Below are 16,538 nucleotides of genomic sequence, written 5' to 3' on the forward strand. Positions count from 1 at the left end.
GAAATATGTTACATTTGCTCCGAGCAACACCAGGTAGCCTTGCTAGTTTATTAATAAAACACTTTTGCAATGTCTGATATATTTATTTTAATGTCTTTTTTTTTTTTTTTTTTCCAGATGCTCTTATTGTTCGTGCTTTGTATGATTTCGATGCAATTACTGAAGAGGACTTGTCTTTCCAAAAAGGTGACCGACTTGAGGTTGAAGAAACCGGGTAAGTCCTTGCCACGTTCTATTAGTTCGACTGGAAATATTGAAAACGTAGTGTATGTTTCTTGACTGACTACCAAATAAACGCGTGTATAATTTCTGAATAATCTACAGCGAAGAAGATCTAATCGACCCGAGCTGCCGACATGGCACGTCTCCGCGCATCAGGGATGTGAGTTCACTATAAATTGAAAAAAATCCTTTTTTTTTTTTTTTTTCTCTTCTCCTTTCTAGCAGAAAAAAAAGCTGATTTCTGCAAAAAAAAAAAAAAAAAAAAAAAAGAAAAAGCCAAAAAAACTCTCGAGCCTTACCTCCTCCTTTTTTCTCCGCCTGAAATCTGCTGGATTTTTTTGTCATCTCCCTCACGTTACTCTCTTTGCCTTTCTTGCCTTTTCTCACCCTCCATCATTTATCGCTAACTAGCAGGCAACCCCCGGCATTTCCCAGTCATAAAATATGCATAAATATTAATTTTAATTAATACAGAATTTTTATTTATTATAAACAGAAATACCATAGGTATTAAACGTAACGTTAAATTCATTTTTAAAAAATGAAGTAAAAAAAAAAAAAAAAACTGAAAGAAACTAAAATGTGTGCATGCAAGTATTATGTTTTTTCTAAACAAAAAAAAAACGAGCTGAGATCGAAACCAAAACCTAAAGACAGTGAGTCAAGTGCGATAACCATTACGCCAGCTTGACACAGTCTTTAAAAAGTGTTTTCAAACCTACTTAATCTTAACATAAGTAATCTGCCATGTGAACGACTCATGCATACACATTCATGAAACAGTTTGTAAAGAGATAAAAATCCAATGAGGCCCACATTTTTCAATTTTAACTTCTTAGCAGCCCCCCCCCCCCGGTGAAAACTGATTAGTTTTCTACATATCCGAAGATGCTATCTACCAAATTTCAAGTCTATAGATCAAAAATCCATAGAGTATATAGGTTTAGAAGTGTCCTCTCCCACCCCCACACACACATACATATACATTCTCACTTATATATATATATATATATATATATATATATATATATATATATATATATTAGATTATAAACCCTTACCAGCGGCATAGCTGACAGTTGTTTGCTTTTTTCCAAACTTAAAAACGTAATTTTACAATAAAGCTTTGTGAATTGCTAGAACTTGTGCAATTTTTTGAATTTGAGGACCAAATACTTGAACTTTGGAATTTATACAGAATTTTAAATTTTACCCATTATTTAATACATGGAGGTAGATTGTTCTTATTCCATCAGTTGTGACCAGTTAAAAGTGTTATTTTTATATAATTCTTAGCTATTATCGTTTGTAGTAGGGCTTAAACCTTCAACATTCAGAAGACTATCACTTAGACTTCAAATAATTTTCAATGTAGATAATGTTCCGAATCCGAAGTGAAGCAGCATTCACTCTAAGTGGGTTGAACCAGCTTACTTCAAAGAAGGAAGTTTCGTGGGAATATCAAAATCACAAGCGGTCTCCAGTCGCTTGTATGCCCTCATAAAGTTAAGTTTTTGAAGTTCTGGCAAGGAGATGTTGACATCCTCCTACATACAGCGCCTGGTATTCCCAAAATGGTCACTCATCTGGTACTGACTAGATTCAATGCTGCTTAACTTCGATGATCTAACAAGAACTGATGTGTTGGCATGATTATACCATATATAAATATGTTAAGAGTATGACAGCTTTAGTTATTTAAATATAAAAAACAAAAAACCTACTTTATTTTATGCTGCAATTCTAAATGTTGTCCTTACTATAGTTACAGAACTAACTTTCATATCCAATTTTTTTCTAAGTATTTTGACAGTTTTATACAAATTAAATAAAATTTTATTTATCATTTTTTTTTATTTTTAATACTTACCATTAACAACTAATCCCAATAACTACTATATAAACTCCAGATGTGGATTAGTAGTTTGTATTAGCGGATTACTAGCAGACCGCCCGACAGTGCTCGGTCGTAAAATACGCTTAAATATGATATCTTCATTAATGCAGATTTCATATTTATTATTATATTAGACCCAATACATAGCAATGATTTAAAAAGTTAAAAAAAAAAAAAAAAAAAATGACTTGTGCACCACCACCAAGAATTGAAACCAAAACATTTAACTTACGATTTACTTTTTCCTTTGATGTTAATGCCTGAGCTATGAAGAGATGCTTGCTGCAAGGCTAAAATTAAAATATGAACCATTAACTATTACATTACACTTGCATATTCGTAATGCCATTGTTCGACCATCACCTGGAAAATTCCATTTTTCTAATTTTCACACTTTTGCACTGATTATCCCCGGCTAAATCCCAAATATAAAGTTTTGCATGGGTTCGAATACCCTATATATTAAGTTTCATGTTTGTAGACCAAAAACTAACAGGAGTTTGGTAGGCAAAATTTTTTAAACAAATACATTTATCCATCCATAAATATATATAAAAAGAGGTTTGTGTTTGAGTTGGCCTTGTGCCTAAATGTTATGTTGGATTTACATTGTATTTTTGGCCTGAATAAAAGATTTAATAGATCAAAGTGTAGTATCTGTTCTGATGCTACACTTAAATTAATTGGTCCTTGGTCAATGTAGGGAAACCCCTTCATACTGAGACAATTACTATTTTTGGATACTGCCAGAGTGCTCCCTTTTTGCCCTTGTTTTAGGGAAACTAGTTTTCACCCACATTAAAAACGACCTTGTGTCACATTTTGCTTCAGTGGGGAAGTAAATAAATACTTAAATAGAATTGGTGTTCAGGCTGGGATCAAAGTGTAGTATCTGTTCTAATGCTACACTTGAGTAAATTTGTCCTTGGTCAATGGAGGGGGGGGAGACCCTTCTATACTGAAACAATTATTATTTTTGGCTATTGGCAGAGTGCCCCTTTTTTGCCCTTCTTCTGGGGAGCTGATTATCATCCACATTAAAAACGACCTTGTGTCACATTTTGTTTCAGTTGAGATTCAAATATCAATAGAAAAAAAGGGTTTTTATTATGAATATCAATACGTACAAGAAAAAACTAAATTTATAGGAAGATAGATTCGGACTACTGTTCTCGTCTTGATTGTTATTTCCATGACATTTCGGCTGATGAAACCTCTGACCTTCTTCAGGAATCTTTCTGCTGAACTTGGGAATTTGTACAGAATTGCAAATGAAATCTTTTATTTGATCCACAGAAGTCCCTAATAGTAGCCCCCTGCTTCAAAGTGGCACTGTGCCTTGTTTGGGGTGAAAATTGAATAAAAAAAAAAAATAAATTAAAAAAAAAGGGGTGGCATACACTTGTTCAGTCAGCCATGACTAAGTAGAAGTCGGTTGATGAATGTCAGGGTTTGCCATTCTTGTGGAGGACGGTGTCACCTTTTCATGTGTAGCTGGCGATCCCATCCTCTATTGCTAAGTAGGAGATTAAAGAATAAAGTCGCATGAAATGAAGACATGAAATATGCCGATATATAATTACAACTAAAGTAAATTTATTTACATCGAATTACAAATTAAAGATTGTAACATTTCATAGCGAAAGATGATTAACGAGTAACGTTACTTGCGTGATTCTTTGGTGAGAGGTCGAACGTCTGTTTAGCTGTTTGCCAAAATCGGGAAGTGTTTTTGTCACATCTGCATTTGTTGTAAGGTCAAGCGAAAAGAGAATGAATGATACAAACCAGAAGTGAAGGTGGTTGTATCGCCCCCTTGTGGCCAAGAAATATATTACCAGAGTTAAAGAGCGATAATCGTGTTTGCCTTAAGGTCATCTGTTTGTGTTTGTGTGTTCGTTCGTGTGTAGAACTCAGTTCTCGTTGCAGTTGTACTATAACCCTCTGATCTTCTTCTGATGCATCTTTCCGAACTCAGGAACCAAATACTTGGACTTTGGAATTTATGCAGAATTTTAAATTTTACCCATTATTTAATACAAGAAGATCGATTTTTCTCGTTCCAGCAATTTTGATCGAGTATAAATGTTAATTTTATATAATTCTTACCTATTATTGTTTGTAGTAGGGCTTGAACCTTCAACCGCCAGAAGACTGTTTAGAATTTTTTCTTTGTGGTGTAACAGGTGACAGAATTGGTTAACAATCAGTTCCATTCTAGTCAAGACTGTCTGCTCTTTTCTTCTTCTTCCGGTTTGGGTTCCGCAGACGAGACAACGATAACAAGCAAGAGATGGTCCCTTCTGATTAATGATTATCTTCCTCTTAGATTACATGAAAGCTCCTCCCTTCTTTTCCTATGTTAAGAATAGTTTTCTTGTCCGTTTGATCATGTCTAATTATCCAGCAAAAACGATGTCCTCCTATATACAGTGCCTGGTATTCTCAAGTGGTCACCCAGCTAGTACTAACCAGGCTCAACATTGCTTAACTTTGATGATCTAACGAGAACTGGTGTGCCATGTACTTAACATTAAACGGAATTTTCATGAACAGAGATTATTTCCAAGTGTTTTTTTTTTCTCATCTATGGAACGCATTACCACGAGACTGCTTCCCTGTAGACTAAATTGACAGACCAAATGATATCATCCATTTTTTTCAGTTCAGTCATCTTATAGTAAACAATGTGAATATTTTTTATAGCTTTTGTGTAATATGTCTGATCTGATACCTTGCAGCTTTACCTTGTTTTTTTTTTGTTTTTTTTTCATATTATGAACCCTTTATTCAGTGGAGAAGGAAGTAGACTTGCTTAAATGACCAACTAATGATGGAATCAAATCTCATCCAATTTTGTAGACTCGTTTATCTCGTAGTAAACAATATCGAAATTCTAATAGCTTTGTGCTATATCATCTCTGATTTGATGCTTTTAAGCTTTACCATTTTTTTTAATTGTTCACTTTCAATTTGGGCTTTTTTAAAATTTATTTTATTTATTTTAAGCTTTCTGCAGTGCATCCAGCTTTTCAGCAGCAAACCTCACTTCCAAAGACTCTCTCTCTCCAGAAAGGAGGTTAATTAATGAACATAGAAGTCCAAATTTTGATTTCTGCCAAAGATCAATTGCTCTCAAACTATACCATATGCACTATACCATACATTCTTAGCACTAATATATCATTCCAATACAATATCGGAAGGGTATTTGCCTTTATTTAGTGTCTTCACTATCATTTCTCCAAGGAGAGCTTTGTATCGTTCAACGACATCATTACTCCACTAATGTGCAATTGTTTTTCTCATATTCAGTGTTTTGTACTAATAAGAGTAAATTCACATGAAGGTTGCCAACATCCGTAAAGGAAAGTGGTTCTATACAACTGATTGGAGTAGTAAGTTCACATTATTATCTACTTTGCCATCACCACCATCATCAAAAATACTTATTTCTTTCTTCCATTATCTATCGGGAAACTTTTTAGAATATCAAAGTATGATATTCAGTGGTTAAAAATTGCGCATATTATAATGACTTTCTCCTTCTCCAATGTGGTGCTACCAGATCAGGCTGTCTGAAGATATTGACTTCCTGACCTAAAATGCACCAAGCATTCCTATTATTAAATAAGATACGTATTATGTGCGTTTGAAGCCAAAACAACGCATTGTTACAAAATAAACAGACATTTATTTTGTTTGAAATTTATGTTAAAATTCATAAATATATTTCGAAGGAAACCTTCATCTTCAGTATGTCTTTCTTTTTTTTTTTCTTTTTTTTGCCATGTTGTTGTTGGAGCAGAGAATTAGCCGTTTGTTGTTTCTATGGTAGTTTTTTAAGTCTTGGAACGGTGCGTTTGGTCACACGAGATTCACGTTAAGATAAATAAGATACATATCATATACGTTTGAAGCCAAAACAACGCATTGTTACAAAATAATTTTATTTTGTAACAATGCGTTGTTTTGGCTTCAAACGTATCTAATATGAATCTTATTTAATTCAAATTCAACCAGTGCTTCTAAGGAACAAAATCTTAACATTTCTATTATTGTTCCCCCCCCACTGCTCCCTTTGCAAAACAATCATGTTCTGCAAAGCCAAAAACAACAATTTTACTCTACAAAACAACCAAACCAAACACCATGTATAAATAGTTGAAAATATAAAGAATTTGAAGCATTTTTGCCAAAATGACCGTATTAGGCATTAAATAACCCAAAAAGGTTTGATATGCCACAGAACAAAATAACTAAACCAAAATCCTTCGTTCACGATGCAAATACCTATTAACTAGTTAACCGGCATTTTATTTCTTTAATTTCTTTTAAATCCTTACTAACAGTCTTATCAAAAATTGCTGTCAAAGTATATCCTACAATTGGATGAGATCCATATCTTTCTGATTTATGTTATAGGTGGACGGGTCAATTTGCCATAAAACAAATAACCCAAACCAAACATCCTGAATAAATATCTGAAAATATAAAAAAAAAAAAAAATTGAAACAGAATCTTTTTACCAAAATGACCACATTAAGCATCAAATAACTCAAAAAGGGTTGATATGCCATAAAACAAAACGCCCAAACCAAACATCATGAATAAATATTTGTAGATGAAACATTTTCCAATTTCTGATAAAGCCGATCTAATTCTTCGTAGATCTGGAAAAAGCTTTTGACAGTGTGCTGAGAGAGGTTGTTCGATCAACTTTGCATAAACTAGGGGTAAATGAGTGGTCAGTGAAAGTTGTTCAAGCAATGCTCAAAGTCGTGTTAGAATTCAAAAAAACACATTTAGTGATAGTTTTAATATTAGAGTAGGAGCGCATCACGGTTCTCTACCGAATTTGTTTTCCATTTGTCTTCGAAGCATTTGTCCAAGAGATTTTTTTTTCTTTTTTTTTTTACACAGGCATCACCACATTATCAAGGCCAAGAGGCAACTCAAGAATAAGGGTTAAAGAGTGTACAGTAGAAATTGGGCAATATAGCCATCAATTCGGTAAATTTGTTAACTTAGATGGAACGGCTCATCAAGAACTTGTTTACGTTAGACTTGAAGACAACCATATTGTAGTCAGCCAGAAAGCAGGAAAAACGGAAGACAATTCCACAGGCGTGCAGTTCTAAGAAAGAAGCTTTGTTCATGGACTCTACGTTTAGGTTTAGGCACAGATAAAGAATGGGGGGAATTATTGATAGTGTTTTCAGCTAGACGAATGTTTCTTGTGAAAGTTTGGCAAGGGGAGACCATAGACTCAGATGTTGTATGCTGATAATTTAGTACATAATGTGTGTGTATGTGTGTGTATTTATATAATGTGAATACATAATTTAACTACTTGGTGATTACATATAAATAAAGTACTCATTCAGATAGCTCAATAGTGCGTGACTAGAGCTATAAATATATTTTCTTTAAAGATACCACATTAGAAGGAATATACATGCAAGTATTTATTCATTTTCAGAACATTCGTCTTATATTGGTAACACTTTGCATACAATTATTTCATCCCCCGGTGTTGGCATATAATCATTCATCAAATTACAATTTGCACAACCTGGGTTTCATCATTAGTCTTTCATGGAAAAACAAAAAACTATATTTCAAAAGTTTCACAGCCAATTTATGGGATCTTTAATACAGCAGATATTAATTTTTTTTTTATTGACAATATATATATAAAGTTTCAAGCGGGCTTTATCTGCATATATATATATATATACTAGCAAAAGTACCCATCGTTGACTGGGTTCAAAAACAGCCTACAGAAAATGGACTCTGATTTATGAAAGTATGATAGGTTATGAAAGAGATAGCTTCGAATTTGGGGGTATCAAAACCAAAGCAAAATATAATGAAAGTAAAAATAAAATAGATAAACCCCATAATTTATTATACCATACCTGTTCACACTGAAACACTTATCACAATATTCTTTGGATCTATATTAAAAAAACTTGTTAAACTTTGTGGCATATTTCCATTCTATGGAGGTCAGGTGTGAACGAACACCCCATAATTTTATTATACCATATTTCTTCAAACTGAAACATAATTATCAAAGTATTCTTACGCAGATAGATATGAAAAATCTTTATTAAATTTTATGCCTATTTCCATTCTATGGAGGCCAGGCATGAACGCAGACACCACAATTTTATTATACCATCCCTATTTAAGTTAAAACATACTTATCAAAGTATTATTATCAAAAACACTTGTAAACGTTTTTTTTTTAATTTTTAATTTTTTATTTCCATACTTTGTGGATCAGGCGCGTACGCAGCCCCCACAATTTTAATGAATCATCATTATGCCAAATCAAACATACCCATTCTTGTATCTCGATACATCTTCTATCATTATATGTGATCAGTTTTCTAAAATAGTCAACCATATAGAAGCCTATTCGTGACCACACACACACACACACATTCAGCTTTATATTATATATATATATATATATATATATATATATATATATATAACTTATGCATTTCAGTATTTGTGATTATTTTCCAGAAAATCATTTCTTTTCTTCCTACTTCATATTTTTCTTGTGCAAATAAACATAGAGTTTGGAGAGGTTAGATATATTATATTTTGTGACTATTTTTTTTTTCCTTAGTTGCTTCCTTTCGGCTTTTTTTCTTTTGTTTCTCTCAAAGAATCAGTCGTGCTTAAGTTTAAAATAACATTTTCATCGCTAAACGCGCAAATTGAATGGATGCATCTTAAAGTCTGTCTTAATTTTGAACTTGACGCTCTGCTACCAGTCCAAGTTTTTTTAATCTTTTCTCCAGTCTTACTGGCGTTCAAATTCACATCTCAGTTTTCTTCTTTCTTCAGTATAACAGAAACCCAACATAACAGCTCATCCTCGAATAGGCAAGTAATATTTATTTGTATAACAAATACAAAATGTGGCAGAAGCCCATGTTGAGACAGGATTGCCCTTCAGTTATCTTACTCTTAACTGAACTTAACTAGACACTATCTTACTTTATAGTTGTAATAAGTCACCAAAATAAAAACAGCTCCTTCATAATAATCCAACTACTCCCATATGTACATGTGGGAGGGGGGTATCCAATAAAAATTTTGTTTGTATTCTTTGAACCACTGTTCTCATCTTGAGTGTAAATTTCACAATGTTTCGGTCAATGTAGCCCCTGACCTTCTTTAGGTGTGTCTTGTTGAACTCGGAGAATCTTCCTGTCACGCTTGAGAATCTTTTTCTTTTTTCACTTTTTTTTTACATTTTCACCTCAAATAAAGCACAGTGCCACTTGGTAGGAGGCTACTATCAGGGACATAATTGCAGGGATACTATGTAGGAAGTTAAGTAGCAAGATGTCTGTTCACATTACACTTGAACTTCTGCATGTCAGTACAGTTGGAAGCAGGAACCAAAAAGGGAATTCCAAAGTCTAGCAGTTCTGGGAAAGAAACTATTAGAGTAGAAGACTTTCTGACATCTGGGGATCTCTACTGTGTAGGGGTGGGACTTTGCTGCTTGTCGGCAGGTATTTATGTCGAGGAGGGGGGCACAAGGGCGTGTAGTTCATCTGAGCATCCACCATTAAAATACTTATGAAACAGACAGAAGGATGCAACATTTCATCGATGGGACAGAGGTTGAAGTTTAGATGACAGTTCAGGACCTATCAGGTTGGCAACTCTCTTTTGAACCCTGTCCAGGAGTGAGAGACTAGTAGCAGATGCACCAGCCCAAATTTTACAACAATACTCCATGCATGGGCGAAGGGTGGCCTTGTAGGGGTATAGGATACTTGCAGGCATAAGTGAGCACAGTAGCCCACCTTCCTCGCAGTAGCCACACCTATGCCCTTGATGTATCTGTTCCAACTCGTGTTCCCTATGAATGTTAAGTCGAGGAATTTGAATGAAGTACTTTCAAGTAATGTATCTTTAGCTATTGGTAGTTGAGAAGAGTTCTTGTATTAAAGGAAATAAGCTTTGTCTTTGCAGCATTGAACGTTACCATCTGTTTTTGTTCCCGTTCCACTACAGACTGGAGGTCTTCCTCTAGGGTTTCCACCATTGCTTTTCTGTTGAGGTCGGAAATCTTTATGTTGCACTCGGAATTTGCATGGAATTTCAAATAGAACCCTTTATTTAATGTACAGAGATAACATACTCTTGTTCCATCAGCCATGGTCCTGGATATGACCTTAAACTTTATCCGATCGTGAGGCCCCAGCTTGCGGGCTCTGGGGAGTGTGGAGCCACCCTTTAATTGCCATTGCTCCCAGGTTCACTCTGACCCGGAGTAGTAGTACCTGTTAGGGTCCCAACTATGGGTTAAATAGAAACTGACTTGCAGAAAACAAATATACTCTATTAAAAAAATTTTCTTCAAAATCACTGGATTCAGCATTAAATAAGCTGAAAAAGGTTGATATGCCGTAAAATAAAAACAACCAACCAATCCATCAGCCATGGTTGGGTAGACATCCTAAGTAATTCGCAATTGTATTTTGAGTGTCGCCTGTACTGAAGATTGAACTGTCAACTTTTAACTGAATTTTACTAAGTACTTTATTCACTACAGGGACTTGGTCAGAGGTTACATCGATAACATCATTGTGCAAATAACACTGAGGATGAGAACAGTAGTCCGAAGAATCCAAATAATATGAATAATCAATCCTCATCTCAAAAATTCAGAAACATAAAAATTTTATTCACGCATAAAACAAACAATAAAATAAAACATAAAAAAATAATAGACTATTCCAGAATGTACACAAAAAACTGATGGCATAACTTCAGAATTATGATCTATCTGTGTAAAAGCTTGAGATCGGGGGGGGAGGCTTGATTTTATAATAGAACTCTATTACTAGTCTAATTTCCTTTGTAGTCCATTTCTTCCTCTGCACAACCTTTGGTTAGTGCTGATCATCTTTATTTACCTGTATTTCGTCTGTTCCCCTCTTTTGCCTAAAGGAAGACCCAACATTCACAGGACGTTCACTGGATCGCCAATATTGACACTGAGGTCTTTCTTCTGAGCCCCATGGCTTTTATATTTATTTGGCATTATTATTTTTTTTTTAATGGTTTTGCTTGTATGTGCTAACACTAGAGTCAGGCTTATTTTAACTGTGACCAGGTAATGCCAGACACCCCTGCTAGTTATATATAAGTGTTGAGATTTTTAAAAAAATGTAAGATTTCTCAAAGGGTATATTTTCTTCCTCTTCAGTTTTACTCAATGTATTCTTTACTGATCCTATAGTATTTATGTATCGAATATGTAAAACGTAAAAATAACCATGCTGTATCACATAATTTGTATGCATGCGAGGTTTATAATAAATATTTTTTGATCAGTATTTCTTTCAGTGGCCTTGAATTTGGAAGCCAAGCGTTACTGGACTTAATTACACATATAGAACATAATCCCAAAGTTATGCCATTGATTTTTTTTTAAATCCTATATAATCAATTACAGTATTAGATTGAGTAGGCTGATTTACCAATATTCAGAAAGCTGGTAACTACTATTTCGTATACATAAACCTTTTTTATATTTGTAAGTACCTGTTACTCTTTAATAATTACCCCTGGTAAAACATTACAAAACACACACACACACACACACACACACACATATACACACACACACACACACACACACACACACACATATATATACACACACACACACACACACACACAGAATATACAAATTATGTACAGCAAACTAAAAGTAATTCTGTGGCAGAAAAACAAAGAAAAAAAACAAAGAAAAAAACAAAAAAAACCCCAAAAAAAAACAGATTTACCAGTCGAAAAATGAATGCATGCTCTTGTAGTAGAAAGCAATACTCTATCACTCACACAGTCTGGCAAATCACACCTTATAACATCTAAGAAAGGATGGAAGAAGGTACTATCAGACAAAACAATGGAAAGCCCAGTGATAACACACACCACCTACCTAAGTTGTAAAAGATAGAAAAACGAAAATTCCCTACCCCTCAATTTTTACACTTAGCTAACATCCAAGCAACACTCAAGGTCAAGCAAGACCTTTCACAATACGTAAGCACAAAACATTCGCCCTCCCCCTTTCGCTAATATTCTTGAACTCTGAGAAAATGTCAATAAGGATTTAAAGTTCTTCATGCTTTTTAGCATATTCTGCAGAATTTACAATAAGTATTTGAGTTTAATGGCATGTTTTTTTTTTTTTTTTATTCATTTAGAATCCACTGTAGATGAACTTTGGTTGAGTTTGAGGATTCTACGAACAACGAGTAGGAATAGTGTGTCCAACTTTCTTCTTTTTTTTTTTTTTTTTTTTTTTTCACAGTTCTCTCTTTGATCACTTTGCCAAACGAGATAATTTTTACTAGCTTCAGGGGATGCTGGTCAGTAACTTTTAAGGAGGGAGTCAGCTGATTCCTTGGATGCTTTTTTTCAAATGATGGTATCATAGGTTTCCAGACTAGTTGTTCTCTTTAGATTTTATGTTCTCTGGTGCTATGTTGGTCTCTGGTGGGTTGCCATCTTTTTTCTGAGGTGTAAGAAGGTAGGGGATGTTGTCATAGTACAAGTTCTTACAAGGTGCCCAGTCTTGCTACAGTTCCAGTACAGTGACTTTTGACCATTATCGAAGACAATTTTCTGTTCTCTGTGTTTAGAAAATTGGTATGAAGAGGAAAGTTTCTTTGTCCATCCTTAGATCAAATTTCAATTCTTTCTTCATCTTGTCCTGTTTTGCTGTTATCTATATAGTTATAAAACACTGTAGACCATCTGATCATCCTTGCTTGCATCTTGTCTATCAAAAACATTGTTGTCATGGAAACCAATTTGTATTTAATAAAATTCACACTCCTTTCCACAGTCCAACCACATTTAGTACGAATAAACTTCAGTCTTTACTTGTAGACATAATTTCAATCCTAAAGCTATGTTTTGGTTTTGATTCTAGCTGATGGCACTCAAATCATTTTTTTTTTTTTTTTAAATGATGACTATACATTGGGTACAATATAATCTGAAATATCTTTAATAAAATTCACACACCTTTCCACAGTCCAACCATATTGAGTAAAAATAAAGTTCGGCCTTAGCTTATCTTGTTTTGATTTTAGCGGATGTCATTCAAACCAAATGATGGCAAATAGTCATGACTATATATTGAATCTATAATAATAAATATGAAATCTACGTAAATTGAAATATCATGTTTAAGTGTATTTTATGACCAGGTAATGCCGGACACCCCTGCTAGTTATATATAAGTATTGAGATAAAAAAAAAAAAATGTAAGATTTATCAAAGGGTACATTTTCTTCCTCTTCAGTTTTATTCATAATGTATTCTTTATTAGTGCTCTTATGAAGGTCGTTCTGAAAGTAAAGCCTCCTATTTTTTCTCACAAAATGTTGAAGAGCTACAAAGACTGAAGTGGTACCATTAAAACGAGCGATTATTTGAGCTCCAGAATTTATTTTTTCTATATAGTCACCACCGTTCTCAATGCACTTTTGCCAGGAATTCAATGACACTTCTCTGCTTCTGAAGCATGTCCATGACTGGTTGCTTTCTTAGAATCTAACACTGTCAATATCTGCAACAGAGAGATGAATCTTTCAGGTCATGAATGCATAAGTTCAGTCATCATAGCAATGCAATTTCCCTCTGATCCATTCGGGCGAAATAATAAAAAAAAAATAGGAGGCATTACTTTTGGAACATCTTATTTTCCCTGTTCTCATTCCTGTCTCTTTCTGTGTATATACATAAACGAATGTTATTAGTGTATAGAAGTTGAAGCAGCTTAAGTAAACATCTTTTCGAAACTTAGCATGAGAGACAAATGTGAGGCAGTGTCGTCCTTTAGCATTTGAGGGGGTGTGGCGTAAACGTGACGTTACAGACTCAAATACACATATAGGGATGAATATCGAGACAAAGCATAAGCGGAGCAAGAAGAAAAAGAAAACACTGCTAGCAGTTGGCCAGTGGCGTTTGGCGAATGCATGCATCTGCTTTCTCTCCTACTCCCACTTCCAGAAGTCAGATTTTGTAAAACCGCTACCCTGTACTGGCAATGGTAGCTGTTTTGGTTATGTAAAAAGACAAAATAAATACCTTTTTTTTTTCCTCCACAAAAAAAAAAGTTGCGTCAATATTATCATTTCCCATTGCAATCAAGTCTACTTACAACATGTTGGGTCTGTTAGAGAGAAATAGATGATTACGATAGATAGCATAATCACGTTGACACACCAGTTCTTGATGGATTACCTGGTCAGTACTGAACGGGTGACTATTTGGAACTTCCAGGTGCTGTATGTGCTCTCCGCTTATCTCTACATTGTTTCCAGTCATCCTCGACTTCTCCTTGCCACTGGACCCAAACAGTGCCGATTCAGGAGTGATGTGGTTGGTGATTGCGCAACCCTTGCCTCACAATTACACGCACAGCTTACCTTACAGGGGGTATCCTTTGTCTTTCTAGACTGAATGGAGGCATTGAGATGACTACAACAATGTCTCTATATTGGAACATAAATGATCCAATAAGGAAAGCATATTAAGCGCTTAAAATACTGTAATGCTCAAATATTCACTTCTTCTGAGTTTCGGTTGGATGAGTATCAGCATCATCATCATCATAATATTTGTTTTACATGTTGGTATGTGTTGGATGATTTTTTTTAAATTGATTTCCAAACATACCTATCTCTGGCTAGGTGGGAGATTATTGATAGTGTTTTCAGTTAGATGAGTTTTTTGTTATTGCTTTATCAAGGCCCGGAGACCACTAGGATAAGAGCATACATTATTTTAGAAGTCGGCTCAATAGGAATTTATTCACATTACATTCGAAGACGACCATATTATAGTTAGTCGGGAAGCAGACACACAGTATTGCGTTCCACAGACGGACAGTTATGGGAAAGAAACTCTGCCCATGTAATTTTTGTTTAGTTCTAGACACCGGTAGGGTGTGAGTGAAGTTGTTGACAGTTGTTGCCGCTGGGTGAGTATTTGTTACAAACGTTTTATGGGGGGGGGGAGCTCAGCCGAGCACCTAGAACAGAGACAGACTCGCAACATCTCTTCTGTGAGAAAAAAGAGGTAGAGAGGCGAAATGGCTCTCATGTCCCTACTGACCAAAATTCCTCTTCTGAAGCCAACAGATTCAAGCTTGTCGGTAAGATTTGCGTTACACATCCATCGTATCATTCTCGTATGATTTCTCTCTATGCAACGTATATCCTCAATTCTCATTGGCCAGATTTCATTTCCATGCATCTTCACATAAACATACCTGATAGACATTTGTCATCTTTATTATAAGTTCTTTTGTTTATACAAAACTAGCCTGGGTGCCTGGCGTTTCCCGGGTGTTTGGAGGTGTGTTGAGCAAAAAAAAAAAAAAAAAAAAAAGTGGTAGTAGGCAGGCAGACTCGAACTCATACCAAGAAGGAGGAAAAAAACGTGACGCTGTTGCACCCATTGCCAAACCGGAAGTGGCAAAGTTTTAAATTAATGCTAGTCAATCGAAAAGAAGGGATGACTTTCGAAAATACTGGCAAAAAAAGCAATCCCTCCCTGTAGAAAAGTGCCTAGTTGAGGGTGAAGGAATTAATGTTTTTAGACAAATTTTTGATAACTGTTGTCCGAAGGGTCGAGCTTCAAAATAATACCGATCTTGTGAAAATCCGTCGCCGCTGTCGAAAGTTTTAGGCAGACATATAAACATACATACATACATTTAAACAGACAGGTGAGATTTATATTATAGATGTCCTATTTTACATTTTTGACTATCTTGTATGCCAGACAGCTTTGCTGGTATATAGGGGCCACAGCTCCCGGGCCACTAGCTGATCCTCTCGTCTGTTCAGCTCGACTGTATCTCACCAACTGTGACTCTCAACTAACTAAACTCTAAGTTTTTTTTTTTTTTTTTTACACAGTGATCACCACTTATCAAGGCCCGGAAGCCACTCAGGGATAAGGGTTATTGCAAGCATATTACGTTAGTCTGGAGATTTGATGAAGTGTTTAATTAAGGGGGCGGTTCATTAGGAATTTGTTAACATTGGACTTGAAGACATCCAAGTTGTAGTCCGGAGGGAAGCAGGCAGATGGAGCAGAGTTTCACAGGCGTGCAGTTCTAAGAAAGAAGCTTTGTTCATGGAATCCGCGTTTTGATTTAGGCACAGATATAGAGTGGGGGAAATTTTTCACAGTGGATTCAGCTAGATGGGTGTTTTTCGTGAAAGATTGGCGAGGGGGGACCAGAGATTGGAGTTCAAACGAGCACCTGCCATGGAAATAACAATAAAACAAGGATAGGCTCGCAACGTCTCTTCTGTGGGAGAGAGGTTGCAGGGTAGAGAAA

The 16,538-nt window shown here is 35.2% G+C and overlaps 1 protein-coding gene across 5 annotated transcripts in view; it reads left to right on the plus strand.

The window, feature by feature from the left end:
• LOC145280015 (tyrosine-protein kinase yes-like) overlaps window positions 1-16,538 on the plus strand; it is a 414,499-nt gene that overhangs the window by 370,839 nt on the left and 27,122 nt on the right. For all 5 annotated transcript variants that reach the window (XM_080131652.1, XM_080131655.1, XM_080131654.1 and 2 more), the window contains one exon: window positions 118-214. In XM_080131652.1, coding sequence (XP_079987778.1) covers window positions 118-214 — 97 coding nt within the window. The remainder of the gene's footprint in view (window positions 1-117; window positions 215-16,538) is intronic.

Source organism: Euprymna scolopes, chromosome 7 (genome assembly GCF_053919585.1).
Source record: "Euprymna scolopes isolate OS-2025 chromosome 7, ASM5391958v1, whole genome shotgun sequence".
In the NCBI taxonomy this organism is placed as follows: Eukaryota; Metazoa; Mollusca; class Cephalopoda; order Sepiida; family Sepiolidae; genus Euprymna; species Euprymna scolopes.